Raw genomic sequence first — 16426 nt, forward strand, 5'->3', positions numbered from 1 at the left:
CTTCTTGAAGGGAGGAGCAATCAAATAATCTGTGGGCATATTTTGAAACTACCATACTCTTTTAACCAAGTGTTGTTGTACATTTTTCCGGAGGGTGATGCTTAGGGCTGGAGAGGTGATAACATTGCAGGGAATCATTTTCCCTTCCTTTAGTCTCCCATTGACATTACATCATTCAGGTCAAGCCTAGCTCTTCCTTCTCTTTATGCTTGCGCTTTAAATGTGTCTTCTGAAAGTCCTTATGTGGTTATTTTCATTTTTTTTGCTCTCCACTATACATTTGGAAAACCGAAGTGCATTCTGGACTTTGGGCTTCCTGACACCTCTCTGGCTCATCTTTGGAATTTGTTTCAAATACTTTGCCTTCTATCCAAGAAACAATAATTATATATAGTATATAATTATATAATTGTATATCATAATAAACCATAATTATGTAATAGCATTTAATTCTCATGCCATTATATATTATTATTGCCAGGGATTCAGGAATACTGAAATCTCTGTATTGATCCCTCCCACCAGGCTCCAAAGAATCTTTGTGCACAGAAACAATCGCAGAACGGAATAAAAGACATCTCTATTTATAGCTGTTCAAATGTCTGAGCACTATAGTAAAAGTTCCTATTTTGAGTCTAAATCTTAGGATCAGGATCAGGCATGCTACTGGTTGGGAGTTTGGGGTGGGTGGGGTGCAGAAAGGGCCATGTGTGTTTTAGACTTGACTTTCTGGCTGCAGGCTCCCGGGAGCATACATGATGTGGACCACTTGGCAATGCTGTGGCTATGTCCAAACACCAGGGATCCAGAGAATCCCATTAGCATCTTAGCCTGCTAAGAAGGCAGGGGCAGGAGTTTCAGGGCCGGAAAAGGGGTGGAAGTTGTCCCTCCCTAATGAGCCCCATGGCCTTTTAAAAACCCGAACTCATCAGAGAGCTTGCTGTGTGGCTTCCTTGTCTTTAGCATCTTTTTCATGATGGAGATTATTTGGAATTATATTCAAAATTTCCCTCTGTAGAAGATCCACTTAGCTAAATTCCACCCTGATCCTCTCATGGACACAACTGACTTCCACTCTGTCTAATTTGTTTCATCATTCTGTCAGAGAAAATCCCCCCCCCCCGCCATCCCATTCAGGGCAGCAGCAAGGAAAAACTGAATTGCTTAGATTTTAGTTCTAAATTTTTAGTCCTTTTAGGACATTGATCAACTCTTTAAAAAAAAAAAAAATAGAAGTTGGGGCTGGGGCTGAGGCTCAGCAGTAGAGCACGTGTGAGGCCCTGGGTTCGATCCTCAGTACCACATAAAAATAAATAAATAAAATAAGGATATAAAGAAAATAGAAGCAGTATTGGGTTATTGTGAGGATTAATGCATAACTTTTACATATGCATCCAATTATATGTACATACACATGGATGATGTCTGTACGTGTACCTATATGAACACCCTCCTGCCTGCCCTTAACAAGACTTCTAGGCAGGCAGTAGTGGCTGTCTTCTCACTTCTTCCCTCAGTGGGGGTTTATCACGTGTAGGATTGGTGACTATCTGAAACAAGAAGACAAAATACACATAGTAGGCAGGACATCAGAAGAGTTTCCCTTAGTGTCACCATTTGTACTTTAGGGTCTGAAGTTCTGGGATCCTGTCCTAAGTCAGTAACTACTTGGGAAATGCTCTAGGGAATTGCCCCGACTGCTTGCTGGTTCCTGGGGTTTCCTCATTGCCCTGTAGAACACTGTACTAATATTCTCTAGCCCTGGGTCCTTTTATGACCTCGACTCCCTTGTCATGGTGTTGTGACTTTAACCCTCTCCTGGGAATTTTAATCTCAGAAAAACTTTCTTCCTGGTTTGCGTGGCTCATGATGTCACCTTGAGCAATCTATTTCCAATCTCTGCATAACATCTTGACTCTGGAATGTGAGAACAGGAGGAGCTGTTTGTTTTACACTCCCAGATCCTTGAACCAGAATTACAAAGTGTTCTATCCTCTCAGTGAAAGAAGTTCCCCCTCCGTTCCTATTCAGTTCCACAAAGCAACAGCAGTTGCTGGGCATGCTATTGTTTAAAATCCCTTCAGCTCATGGACAAGTATCCTCCTTGATGCCTGCTTTGCAACAGTCTGGTCGCTGAACAGTAATCTAGTCATCAGGACTCGAGGCTCTGGGGGCTCTTTTAAATGTGAACATTGAGATTTATGGGGCAGGTTAGAACAGCCACACAGCTCCCTGAGAAGTGAACCTTGCAGTCCAACGAGGGACTGCTGCATTGTGCTTGGAGTGCTGCACAGTGGGTTTGATGTTTCTTTCCATGAACTGGTGAGTGTGTTTTGTGCTGCATAATATACACTGCTGGTCTTATTCTGGAACTCCTGAAAACAGAGAGAAAAGAAAGATTTGGCTTTCCTTTGCCACTTCCAAGTTTCTTTGGAGTTGAGCATTCTGTTTCAACGCGGTTCTAGAAGAGAAACACAGTTCTGGAGCATGTGTTCCTTTTGCATGATACTCAAGGCTCAGCCTCACAGATGGCAGCTTAGCCGAGCCCAGGGACGGGAGCTGTCATCACACCAGAGGCTGCTCTTTAAAGAACATGTTTAATTTTAGATGATCGTATAGTATATTCTCCAAGATAATTTTGAATTGTCCATCTTCATGGAAGACAGTATAGTTGTCCTTCCTTGTGGGCAGGGAAGATGGTCTGTCATGGTTTACATATGAGGAGTCCTTCAAAAGCTCATGTGTAAAATAATGCAAGAGCATTTAGAGGTGAAAGGATTGGGTTATGAGAGGTTTAACCTAATCAGTGAACGAATCCCCTGATAGGGATCAACTTGTGGTAACTGTGGGCAGGTAGGCTGTGGTTGGAGGAAGTGTGTCACTGGGGGTGTGTGTAGGGGGCACATATTTTGTCCCAGGTGAGTGGAAAGCTCTTCTCTCTCTGCTTCTTGGCGTGATGTCCTGAGCTGCTTTCCTCCACCACATTAGTCTGCCATGATGTTCTATCTCACCTTGAGTCCCAAGGAACGCAGTCATCTCTCTGTGGACTGAGACCTCTGAAACCAGGAGCCCCCAAATAAACTCTTCTTAAAATTGTTCTTGTCACATCTTTTGTTCACAACAGTGAAAAAGATGACAAAAACACAGTCCAAGACCCCAAGGGAAATGCTTAAAACCACGGGTAACACTAAAATCTACACATACCATATTTTTTTTTCTTTATGTACACAGCCATGTTATAAATTAGTCATAGTAAGAGATTTACAATAATATTGCAATGGTCAATCTGATAACCAGTGACTAGCAGGTGGGTAGCATATACCGTGTGGACTCATGAGACACAGGGAGGATTCACATCCAGTGTGGGACACTGCTATACTGACAGCTTCAATAGGATTGGTACTTCTGCCTGTTTCCTCTTGTTTCCCCCTGTGCATAAGGGAGCAACAATCAAATGGGAAAACCAATGAAGAGTACAATAATCCAGTCTTCTTTTCGTTAGGTGCCCCCAGTGTTGTGCTTCCTCACATGACACTTTCAACTCTTATCCATTGGAACAACAGTCTGTCCTGCCCCTGTTTTCCCCTTTCCTCCAGAACCTCTCCTCCATCTGGATCATATGACGTGGGATTGTCTTGGTTCTTCCTCAGTCAGAAAGTATATGATAAAACTGTGCCCTACACCTGTGGACAAAGAAGATGCCACACAACCCTGGGAATTTCTTCAGCAAGTGCTTGACAGGCACGGAAAACCTGAAAAACAAAGGCATCGGGATTCTCCCAGAAGAAAAGATGAGACTTGGACAGCTTTGTAGTGAATAAGAGAAGAGGGACCAGCTGAAGGAAGGGTCGGAAAGAGGGAGAGCCCTTCTGAATTCCAGCCAAAGCTCCCTGATCTCCTGAAAAGGTACATCTCCCAGCCTCCCCAGGGAAGTAGGGGGTCATGGGGGGGCAGAAACCATCCTTTTGCCCAGCCCAGTTATCCTAGAAGACAAGGTCAGGTTGACTTTCAGAGTTAGGCTTTTTTATGTTGCATAATTTCAGGCTTTTCCTTATTCCAAAAATAGCTCCCACCTACCTGCTGATGCCTGAAATCCACCTAACAGGAGACAAAGCCTCTGATTCCCAATAAAGAGATAAAAGGCTTAATTATGCAAATATGTAGTGGAGTAGCTCTGTCTGAAACTCATTCATATTAAAATACCATCAGTCAGCTTTTCAGCAGGTGGGATGGCTGATGCACAGAAGATGGGGAAGGCACTTCAGAGCTGGGTAGCACTAAGGAGAGAGCTGCCTGACCTTGCTGCTAGGATGGGGACCCAGAAAGGGAAGGCCAGGAGACCATGTGCTGTCCACCTTCCCAGGGCCAGCTGGAGGGGCTGGCTCTTCAGCTATGCCCGTAGGAAACAATGTGGTGGTGTTTCCTGTGAGATAACCCAGACATTGGGAAATGAGTCAACCTTTGTCCATTTTGTGATTATCATCTGGGGTCATCAGGTGGAGCTCATAGATAAGTAAATGGAAATAGGTCTTCTCCCAAGGTGAACTGAGCCATCACATTTGTGTTCATCCCATTATAAGACTGGGTGGACTCAGAACTGAGAACAAGGTGGGCTTGGTCCCCCTGGTGTGGATGTTCACTGATGTTCAAAGTGGACTTGGCAGACTGAAAGGTAAGGGCTGCTAAGGTCAGGCTTGGGTCAGTGGGCTCCAAGAGGAACCACTTTTTAAATTATTGTTATTTTTTTGGTACCAAGGATTGAACCCCGAGGCATATCCTCAGCCCATTTTTTATTTTTTATTTTGAGACAGGGTCTAGCTAAGTTGCTGAGGCTGGCCTTGAACTTGTGATCCTCCTACCTCAGCCTCCTGAGTTGCTGGGATTACAGGTGTGCACCGCTGCACAGGACAGGAAGCATTTTATCAAATTCTGCTTGTGTTTCTCTTCTCTGCAATATGTTGGATGAGTCTTATTATCAGTGACGGATTGGTCCCTGCTGTGCTGGGGGAACCTAAGGAACTTGCACTAGCTCCATAGGAAAAATCAAGGTGAGAATTGGGTCCTCCCCTTGAGACCTGTTTTGGTGTCATTGTGCCCAGAGCAGATGGCAACTGTGTGGAGCCAGGCGGTGAGCTGACAGGGTCATTGGCCACAGGGGTGGACTGTGGAGGGTGATGGAGACCTCAAACTTGAGCAAGGGAATCCATGCATCTGGAAAACTCCCCGAGGTGTCTGAGGGCCCTTGAGAGGTACTGGTTTCTGGAAATCAAAACAACCAGGGGCTTGCTCTATTACCACCTAGTAACAGAAGTTGAGTGTGGTGGTCTTGGGACATATCTTGGGCTTCTAACATCGGTGCATGGCTGCTAGCCCTCCTTTCCTACTGGCTTGGAAGATGTAACCATCTTGCATCAGCAAGTGCAATTCCCAGAGCATTCCTTTGTCTGGGCAGCTGTGCCTCTTTTTCTTCACAAGGAGGTGCCCAGCAAATGAGTTAATTGACAGTTCATGTGACTTAGGCAATAAAAGAGATGTGTTAAGAAATAGATGAATTTGAGAGGCGTGGTCAGGAAAGTCCATATGTCCATGGAAGAAATGATGCTCTGGGTTTGAAAGAATAAATAGGCTATCAGTGACCAACAACGTGGGGAGAAGGTCAATGCAGAGTCATAGACATGTGCAAGAGTAGTTTGGCATCGTAGCAAACATATAAAATTACAGTGCATATAATATCAATAATCAGAAAATATATAAACATATGTAATACATGTATTTGGAGATTCATCATGGTGAATTAGATCAGGAGGTTATGGAGGCTGAAAAATCTATGGAGGTGACATCTATGATCTGCAGGCTAGAGCACCAGGAAAGCTGGTGGTGTGATTCAGTTCAAGCCTGAAGGAGCCTGATGAATCCTGATTCTCAAGCAGAAGATGACATGAGCTGTCCCAGCTCAAGCAGTGGTAGAGGGAAAAAAGGGGCAAATTCCTCCTTCTCCCATATTTTGTTCTCTTCAGGTCTTCCACAGACCAGCTAATAGCCAACCGCTTTGTGGGAGATCAGTCTGCTTTAATGACTTCACAGATGCAAATGCTTAGCTTATCCAGAAACCCCCAGAGGACACAGCCAGAAACAATGCTTAGTGTGGGCACCCTGTGGCCCAGGCAAGTTGACACATAAGAGCAACCATCAATGGTACTTCCTTTATCCCCTGTATGTGTAACTGGCTGTGCAGTGTTCATTCACCATAAGCACTGTGAGCTGTTCAGAGTGTTAGGGTCTGTAAACAAGTCAGGATGGCGCCTGGCATTTTGCCAGGGGGAGTGGTTTGTGAAGTAACGCCAGCGAGCCATTAAGTGTGGAGATTTCTTGTTGGTTGACTGCTGTATCTAGTTTATGTTAATTAAGATAAGCAGTGTGGAATATATAAATACCCCTCCTGTCCTACAATAAACGGCTCCCACTTCTGCTGTATCAATCTACACATGTTGTTCATCACCCCCCGGTTATTTTGCTGCAGCCGGACTGCGGCATCAGAGCTCGGCGATGACCCTTCCCAGCATAGCTCTGTTCCTGCCTGATGTTCACCAGAAACCTGCTGGTGCTCTTCTTTATCCCCATGTCACTTAAAGGACTAACCACACTCAAGTTGGAAGACTCAGAATGATCCTGAAGTAACTCCTTTCCCCATCTTTCCACAACCAGCTACTAATAGTCTTTATTACTCTGAGTCAAAAAATATCTTTAAAAACTTATCCACTCCTTTCCCCACAGCTATATTTGATCTGGGTTGTTATGATAGCTTTCAAAACAGATTCTCAACCTTAACTGTGCCCTTCACACCATTCCATCCTCAACATAGCGGCTTGTCCTTTGGGTTACCAGTTTGAAGTGTCTCCTTAGCACACATGGGGTCCTGGGCTGACCAAAAAGGACAGATTCCAGTCTGGCCCACAGCAGGATCCTGGTTCCATGTGGTGGCCATGTTGGAGTTGTTGGTGGAGGTGAAGTGGTGGCTCACACTTAGCTCATACAATAAGACCTCTGCTGCAGGGAGCAAATGGTCCAGGCTCGGAGTCTGCTCATCACCAGGGCCAGCTGACCTCCTGTGAGAAGCAATGGGCATCATAACCAGAGAAGCTCTGAGCCTGGCAATCCCGCCTTCCTGCCATTGGAAGTGTGTCCTTGGTGTTCTCACCAGTGACCCCATCTCACTGGCTCTTGGCCTCCTTGGATGGTGTACTACCCAGACTGATACGGTGCTCTATGGGTCTTGGCATAAACAGTGTTGTCTGGGTTTTGAAAGTGTCCTCTCTGAGGTTGATCAGATGAAATTATGAATTCACATAAACTTTACACATCAATAGGAAATAAGGGAAAGGTGCATGTCCTAAAGTGAAGGGAAAGGCAGGTTATCAGGGTGCTGAGAAATTCCACTACTGTTTAACATGGAAACCAACGGGCGAAGGATGCTGGCAGAGATGGGCACTTCACACCCTGCTCCTGCATAGGCGCTAGCAACACGCCAAGTCTATTTTGGTCTATTTTAAGTTCCCATCATCAAAACCAGTGTGATCTCACTCTTCTGTTTCTCAGCTCTCGTTTACTCACTGAAGTCCAAATTCCTCCCGCTCAGAGGAGACATCCTGTGCTCTGATTCCCCTGGGGGTCACTGCTGCCTCTGGGCTGTCACAGACGTCACAGAAATGGGCCACTGGGAATTTTATCTACAATTCATTCTCACTATTTGTGGATTCCATATTTGTGAATTTCCTCCTCACTGAGGTTTATTTGTAATCTCACAATCAATACTAGGTCATGTGGTCATTTGTGGACATTCACAGAGTGTAAAAAAGTTGAAATCATCAGGGTTCACATTCCAGATGAGGGTGAACCACTTGACGACCTGCCTTCTTGTTTCAAGTCTCATCCTATGTGTCCTTTTCATACTTTATTTAGTGCCATGCTTTTCCCATTTATTGATTTTTTTCCCTTTTGAATGTGATTTCATTGTTTAAAATGGCTGAAGTGCTATCTGGGGGGTCCTAAGTGTAAGGAGGCTGGGATGTGCCTCACAGGGAAAATCTGTGTGTTAGATGAGCTTTGTTCAGACCAGAGTTAGAGTGCCGTTGGCCATGAATTCAATGTTAACAACCAACAATATGGCACACAGAACAAGGAAGGAAGAGCAGATAAGGCTCCAAATCTACAGAAGTGATATTTATGGTGGGTGATGGAGTGATGGAAAAGCAGCCAAAATTGTGGATTCCGAGATGACAAAACTGGTTTCAAGCAGTGTAGTCAAAAGAGCATTGTTGAGAGGCTGAAAACCCAAGATATTTATGGTCGCATTAAGCAAGGTTAGGAAAACATTAAACCCTTCTTGGCCAGGGTTGTATTATAAAGAAATACTGTGGATAATTAATTTTAAGTGTGTGTGTATGTGTCTTTATACAGAAACACAAAGAAACAAGGTTTTGCATCGATGGTCTGACAAAAGCCTCGTGATCAGAGACTCACAGGGACCTAACTCTGTATTTCCCTTAGGTTTACTAGGCACTAAACTCGGTTTTATAGAAACCTTATAGACAGAACTACCATAATAAAGAGAATCACCTGGGTCTCACTGTTCCCTCTTCATACCATGTCTCCTTTGAATCAGCACCCCTGGCTGCTGTGTCCTGCTCCTGCTGGTTGGGTGCTGAATGAGGAAGAGTATCCTGTGGGTCATCTGGCTCCAGAGGTACAGTGATGGAATTTTGAGTCGTCTTGGCTGTGCACAAGGAGGATGTGGCTAGGAATCACTGAGGTGGCCTGAGGTTATCAGGGGTTATCAGGGTGGAAGTATACACTGTTTTTGAGAAAGTCGACAAGGATATAGACTGCTTAAGAGGTGTCACAGGTTGCACATTATCAATTGTTAGTTATTAACACTTCATGGCTTTGCAATGGTACAAGGCTGCAATGGCAGGTTATTATTCTTTTTCGCTCCTGTGATGTAAATATATATTGACTTGGCTTTTGTGACGCTTCACCTAGCTGGGGTCTATTCTATTGCTTTACTCCATCCTCCCTGGAAGTCACATGGCTGTTCATTCCATGATCAAATATCAAAAGACAGAAGTAGAAATTTTACACTTAAGAATCACACAAAGAATGTTTAGAATCAAGTTTGAATTCATATGATCCATGCTCTCAGGAAGCCATTTGTACTACTACATTCTCTTCCTTCACTTAGAAGAGGAACAGGGGACATGGAATTCCTCCTTTGCTTATGAAAGCAAAACTTTGAAGTAACGGAGAAGGCATAGGAGATGAGTGAAGAGCAGAGACAGAAAAATTTTTATGGGGCCATATGGTCTTTGGGGCTGTTGTGGCTTTTGAATCTATGGCTGAGACTGTTTGGGGTGCCTGTTTACTTGGCCAAGGGTTATCATTGCTGTTTTTTAGAAGTAAAATCTACAGGGCACAAGTTCAAGAATGCAAGGACGGAGCTCAGAGTCACTTGTGGCTATTCTTCATGGCCTAGTGGTGCCGTTTCCATCATTTTATAAAGTCTTTACTCAACAAAAATAAAATGTAGTAAAGAGTTCACTAAATACTTGAAAAAACCACTATCGGTATGTTTTATAACTTCCAGATTCTCTATGTCTATACCTGAATGTGTGTGTGTGTGTGTGTGTGTGATAACCCTACCCATCACTTTAACACCTTCAACTCAGGTTAGGCAGTGTCTAACCTGCTAGTGAATGTCTGCTGATAACAACATCCTTGCATTTGGAGACGAGACTGACCACAGACAACACCAGGAGTCAAGCTCATGGTACACCCTTCGGGAGAAATCCTCCTCCTGGAGCAGGTTTTCCACTTTTAGAATGAAGCATGAAAATCAACATGTATTTTATCGAAAATAGGAAATATTTAATGTATATAAATTTATTTGCTTTGGCAATTATTTATTTACAGTCGATGATTGATACCAACAATTGAGGTAAAAATATACATGAGGTATAAATAAATATTTAAATGCAATATTATATTTTATTTCCATTGGCAAGAAAATGATGAATAAAATACTGTAGTATTTGACAAACAAGCTTGATGCAGTTTCTTTTCATCCCCCCTGCCCTTTTCCTCTATTTTAAAGGTGCACCATGTTGTTATTACAGGGGTGATGTGATTAGTATGTGCATAAAAACTAAAAGACAAGTAATTGGGTGGGGGGAAGTCAGGAGTACAATCATATTTGTTTTTATTATGTTTTCAGTATCCTCTAAGTCTTTTTTCCTCAAAGTGTGTCCCTGGGACTCCAAGCGTGGCATCTCTGAGGCTCATTACAAATGCAGAATGTCAGGCCCACCCCTGACTGCCTAAGTCAGAGCGTGCATTTTAATAAGATCCCCAGGTGATTCCTGTGTGGGCTAGAGTTAGAGTAGCACTGCCCTGTGCGATATGATGCCATTCATTCTGGTGTGCCTATTCTATTTTCCAAACACACAGTGTCCTACCTCTGGAGCAGGACCAGTGTTTAGCTAGATTAAATTTCATTAATGATGTTGTCGATGCATAAAAAGTAATCTTGGATATATGATTAAATTTAAGATATCATGGTAGAAGCATATTTGTCTTGCTCACAGAGAACTGCCCAAATGGTAAATCGTGGGCTTGCTGCCACCATCTTAAGTAGACATGGGAATGAAAAATTCCTAGCATGATTTTCCTTGCACCATACCAAATGCAGAGTTTTTTTATTCCTCTCAATAAGACAATTGCACATCTCTTATAAGAGAAGACATCACATAAATGCTTATAATACAAAAAAACCTGAAAACAGTCATTTTTCCCTCCAATATCAGTTGCTAAATCATATCCGTCTCTGTCATAGACAACCACAGAAAATCTCTCCTTTAAACCAAGCACAATAAGTTATTTTTACGACTAGAGTTGTATTACAATAATTAAAAAAAGCCAACTTTAACCCATTTGCAAATGGTTAAGAAAAAGTTAATTTGCTTAGTCTGTACAATAATAAATAAGGTGGGGTCATATGCATAGGCAGCTTGAGTTGGCTAATGAAGAAACATAGAATTAATATATTTGCTTATATTTTCTAAAACTAATTAAAATATAGTTTTGGTCTTATGTTAGTTAAAACCCTGTTTTTCAAATTGCAAGACTTTAATGAATTATATTTTAAGAATATCACATATAGCAAAATATAAATTCCCTGAAGCTGTGACTATCCAGGACTCTTGAGTGACCGTCATCTCCCTTTGTCTGGTGTCCAGAGTAAATTCAGTGCAATACATTGGTAATGAAATGCCAATTAACTATGACCACATAGGCCACTGGTCAAATAGAAGAACATTTAATTACATTATGGGAAACGTCTATGAAAACTTGAGACAACACAGAGTCTCTCTCTGTGAATATGAAAAGGTATGATATGATATTCAGCCCTTTTTTGGGGGGTGGCGTATTGATTTTGATTTGGTCATTGGTGCCCATCTGACATTGCACTGACTGAAACTGCCAGATGCTACTTGAAATCTAGACTTTGGCAATAACTTCTCACCCACTGCTTTGCTTTGAAGAGGAGTAAGGATTCCTTCTCGTGCTTTCTCCCAGCACTCCACTCTCGGTTTTTGAACAACAGAAACAAATTGGCAAAATGCTTAAGAACCTTTCAATGCTATTTTCCTTTGGTTAGCTAATCTTTGGCTAGACATCAAGTAAAGCTGACAGATGATAAATTTTCACACCTTGGTGTTAGCAGCGGGCTCTGCTTAGATTAAGGGCCAGTAGGGAGTGGGGCCAGGGAAACTTGGGAAGAGCTGTGTGAGGAAGGGACTCACGGAGTCAGACAATTCTATATAAAATCAATATTTTACATATATATACAGAAAGATAGAGATATACACATATATGTACAAATGCTACATGTACATTTATTTACAGTTAAGAATATGCTTCTTAGAAGCTTTTAAATAGCAAATTAGGCAATGCATAAGGACTAATCCATTTCATTTTAAGTAGCATAGATACATGTTCTGATTTTTTAAAAAATATTATATTAGTAGGGATGTAGCCATCTCCAGGAAGGCTGAAAAAGTTCTCAGAAAATTCTTGCATCTCCAACATTCCAACTTCGCAGTGTTTCCATTTTTAACGATTAACCACGTTCACCGGCGCCTCTCTCCTGCTCGCTTTCTCACGCTCACACTCTCTGCCACAAATGTCTGTTTTAGCTTCCTGTTCCCTGAGTTTGATGTCACACTGGGGGAAACTCATATTTTAGTTTCTGGACCCTCAGCAATGAGGGGCTGAAAAGAGTTTCGAATCCTGGCAACTTCTGCTGCACAGAGGTGTCCAAAGCCTTTGTTGTACCATTCTGGAGAGTGACCTCTGCAGGGAGAGAAACCAGAAAGGGAGTTGGGATGTCTTCTTCCAAATCACAGCAATTTGTAGGGTAGACAGGGCTGTCCTTGGGCTCTGGTCACCAGGACATGTGCAACAACTTAGGGCTGCTGCCTTGAGGATCTGAGGACCCCATTCTGCCATCAGCTGCTTATAAATTATACCAACTCCTTGGGTTAAACCAGGAAGATTCACACTGAATCTAGAATTTACTCAGAAAACTAAATTTATATCTACCTCCACCAAGAACTTAGCTCAGTATGCTGGGTTCCCTGAAGGGATTGAATTTAAGTTTGTTTTTTTTCTCAAAAAACAAAACAAAACAACAACAACAACAACAAAACAAACAAAACAAAACCAAATGAAGGGAACAGCAACATTTGGATTTAACCTAAGTGTCCACTGGTGAATCAATGGATAAGGAATATGTGGCCTACACATACAATGGAATACTACTCAGTCTTCAAAAAGAAAGGGATTTGGTCATTTGTGACGATGTGGAGGAACTTGGAGGACATTACACTAAGTGAAATATGCCAGGCACAGAATGACAAATACTGCATATTCTCACTATTATGTAGAATCTAAAATGTGGAACTCATGGAAGTAGGGTAGAATGGTGGGTACCAGAGGCTTGGGGTAAGGTAGGGGCTAGGAGATGGATGTTGATCAAAGGAGACAAACTTTCCATTTTAGATGGGACAACAAGTTCAAGAGACCAACATGCTGGCTACCATGAATAACAGTCTTGTATTCTCAAAAACTGCCAGGAGAGTAGATTTTAAGTGTTCTCATCATAGAAAATAAGAACATGAGGAAATAGATATGTGAATAGCTTGTTTTAGTGATTCAGCAATGCATGCAGACATAAAAATATCATGCTGCACACTAAATATACATAATTTTTGCTTGTTAATTAAAAGTAAGTGAATGCATAAATTAGAAACAATAAAAAAGAGCAAAGGACAGGAGGAGAAATGTTAGAATTTTAGGAAATAGAGGAGGAATATGCAATCATCTGTAGAAGTCTGTTAATGGGAATGAGGAAAAGAAGTAGTGAAATTAGAAATCACAACAAGGCCCTGGTGAATGAGCTGTGTGTAAAGAATGCTCCCGAGACCCGTGCCTGCCATGCTCAGGAGCTGCCACTTACTTCAGGTCTATCCTGCAGATGTGGGTCAGTCTGGACTTGCCAGAACCACATGGTTCTATTAAATACTGAGAATCCATCACCACAGCCCGCACACCACCCATGAGTGGGGCTTCTTCGTGCTCCACAGAGAGGGACACCAGGGTGCACATTCCTTTGGGCAAATCAGTCTTCCAGGTCCTGGAGCAAAACAAGCTACACATCAGTTACAGTTAAGAGAGAAAGAGAAACCTGAACACAGAGCTAAGGTTTACACTTAGATTCTCCTGCCAAAAACATGGGCTCAAATTCCAATGTTAGTTACTTGGATTAAGCTAATGGTTTCCATAAGCTTCAGCTCTCAGACTCAAAGGCTTTCAGACCTGCATTGGGAACCCCAAACTGAGGTCCTGTCCTGGAAGGGGAGTTCTTGCCCATTAATGAAGAGATGACTTTAGGGTTTAGGAGTTAGGACTCCCTCAATTCTTCCATTCATCTGCAGAGACATCCGTGTGCTGGGCCCTGAGAAGCCACAGGGACACGAAGACACACATGGCAGGAGGAGACACCGACAACTCTAAAACACCCTGGTGAGGGCACTGATGCTGCTCTGCACAGGGGGGGCTCTGGGATGACGCAGGGGGTCAGAGGAGGCAACTGGGGAGGCTTCCTGGAGTAGGTGATTTAAGTCTTAAATAAACGATTTTTTGGTGCCTAATTAGAAGAAAACTAACCCCGTGTGGACCTGTTGATTCTCTCCAAATGCTTCAGTGGCTCTCGGGTTGGGGGGGAATAACCATAGTTGATTTGACTCCAAGAAGTGTAAGCAGGAAGGCACATGCTGGCTCAGTATGGAGGACACTCACTGTGTGAACTGCCCGCAGCTGTTACCGGCTGCCCTGCGAGGCCCTGAATTCCCTGTCCCGGGAGTTATTCAAACTCAGTGGGGCTACTACTTGGAAAATAATTGTACATGGAGTCAGGAACCATGAGGGCATCCAGGTAAGCACCTCTTACTTCCCCTTCCACCATAGAGATCTGTGATAACAGACTGTATTATAACTCCTACTCTTCATTTCACGGCTCCTATTCCCTGGCTCAGGGGTCTCATCTGTGACTTCACCCATCCCACCACATGAAGAAGATAAGCTATTAGATATGTGCCATGCTATGGCTTTTACGTGCTCCCAAATTTTCGTGTCTTGGAAACTTGGTCCCCAGTGCAGTGGTGTTGAGAGGTGGGATCTTTAGCTTTGCCCTCATGAACAGATTAATCCATTCACGGATTAATTGATTGATGAATCAAAGGGTGATTGAGGGACTGGCTGTGTCATAGAAGCAAGCTCTCTCTGGCATGCTTTCTTTGTCTCACCACATGACGCCTTCTGCCATGCCACGGCCTAGCAGGAGGCCCTCACCAGATGCTGAGTGGATGCTGGCACCATGCTCTCGGACTTCCCAGTCTCCAGAATTGTGAGCTACATAAAGCTCTACTCTTTATAAATTACCCAGGCTCAGATATTTTATTATAGTAACTGAAAATAAATGAAGACACACAACCAGAACTTGGGAGTAACCAAGCCTGACACAAATGCTCAGAAAGTTCCCCTGGGCTATGATCATTTTCTTTTCATGCATGGCAATATGATAAATAATGAAGACTGACAGGCTTAGAGATCTGTGGGGTTAAGACGGGAAAAGCTTCAGTAACTCTCACTGTAGCTCTTGAGGAGCTAGAGATGGTTATAAAATGAGAGGTAACCATGGTGATCCTAAGAGATGACCAACCTCACACATGCCAGCCCAGATGGGCAAATGCTCTGAAGACAGGGTGCATCTCAACCCTGCCACTTCCTCATCATACCTGTCAGTTTCCACCTTCCTGTGTCATAAACGTAAGGAATTCCTGTTGGCAGGAACCAGGTCTGGTGCATCATCGTTAATCCTTCTAACTGCCAAGCTCCCCTCCAGAGTGTCATGGTCCACTCACTTCTCTTTCAAGTCTTGTATCCATGCAGTAAGACATGACCCTGACCACTATATTTAAAATTCCACCCTTACCATCTCCTTCTTATTTATTCCACCTAGGATAAATAAGCATACCCCTTTTTGTTATTATTTATCAACCCACTTTCCCCAGTAAAATATAAATCCTGAGAGATCAGGACCCGGTCTGTTGTGTTCACCTGGGCATCCTCAGAGGCTGAACAGTGCCTGGCATGAGGTATAATTTTTGACACACTAATAAATGGCAGGCTGGCAGGGTTGCTGTACGGGTGGAATGGGGGAGGCTCCATGCAGGGGCTCCCCCTCCCCCTCTTCTGCAGGGAAATAAGAGGCATGCTACGGCAAGGCCCATTCCTCTGGCTGCACCCTGGACAACCACTCGACTTTCTGCTTGTGAGGATGAAGGCTGAAATTCAACTCCACAGATGACTAATGTCCCAACAACTGTTGGTAATAAGCCACCCTTATAGTCGCCCACATTCTCCACCAGAATCCCAAGGTTACTGGGATACACACATATATTTAGAGAAAACTCACCCCTAAAAGTTAAGGGCTCAAGGACCAATACCAAAGGAATAAAGAACCCATGTAAAAAGTAACCCTTGGTTTGCTCTTGAAACTAGTTTCATAAAGAAACCATTTTAAATACACATTTGGGAATTTCACTAGTGATTCCTTTTTCACTGATGATCTGTGAGAAGAGACTGGGTTTGCTTAGTTTTTTAATAAAAAGAATATATTGATCTAATCACATTGTATCAGGTTCTTTAATATCCTCAATCTGTTCTTTCTGATGAAATATTGCACTTCTGTGCGAATTTCCTATTGTTGCTTCAGCATCTCATTCCAAGCCCAGGGAACAGGGGTCTGGAA

At 43.1% G+C, this 16426-nt stretch overlaps 1 protein-coding gene across 8 annotated transcripts in view; it reads right to left on the reverse strand.

Annotated features, from left to right (window-relative positions):
* Positions 1–9897: 9897 nt before the first annotated feature.
* Stard13 (StAR related lipid transfer domain containing 13) overlaps positions 9898–16426 on the reverse strand; it is a 484966-nt gene continuing 478437 nt past the window's right edge. For all 8 annotated transcript variants that reach the window (XM_048800821.1, XM_048800822.1, XM_048800823.1 and 5 more), the window contains 2 exons: positions 13571–13747; positions 9898–12405 (listed from right to left, as the gene is read on the reverse strand). In XM_048800821.1, the coding sequence (XP_048656778.1) occupies positions 12288–12405; positions 13571–13747 (295 nt within the window). In that variant the 3' untranslated portion in view covers positions 9898–12287. The remainder of the gene's footprint in view (positions 12406–13570; positions 13748–16426) is intronic.

Source organism: Marmota marmota, unplaced genomic scaffold, assembly GCF_001458135.2.
Source record: "Marmota marmota marmota unplaced genomic scaffold, marMar, whole genome shotgun sequence".
Lineage (NCBI taxonomy): Eukaryota > Metazoa > Chordata > Mammalia > Rodentia > Sciuridae > Marmota > Marmota marmota.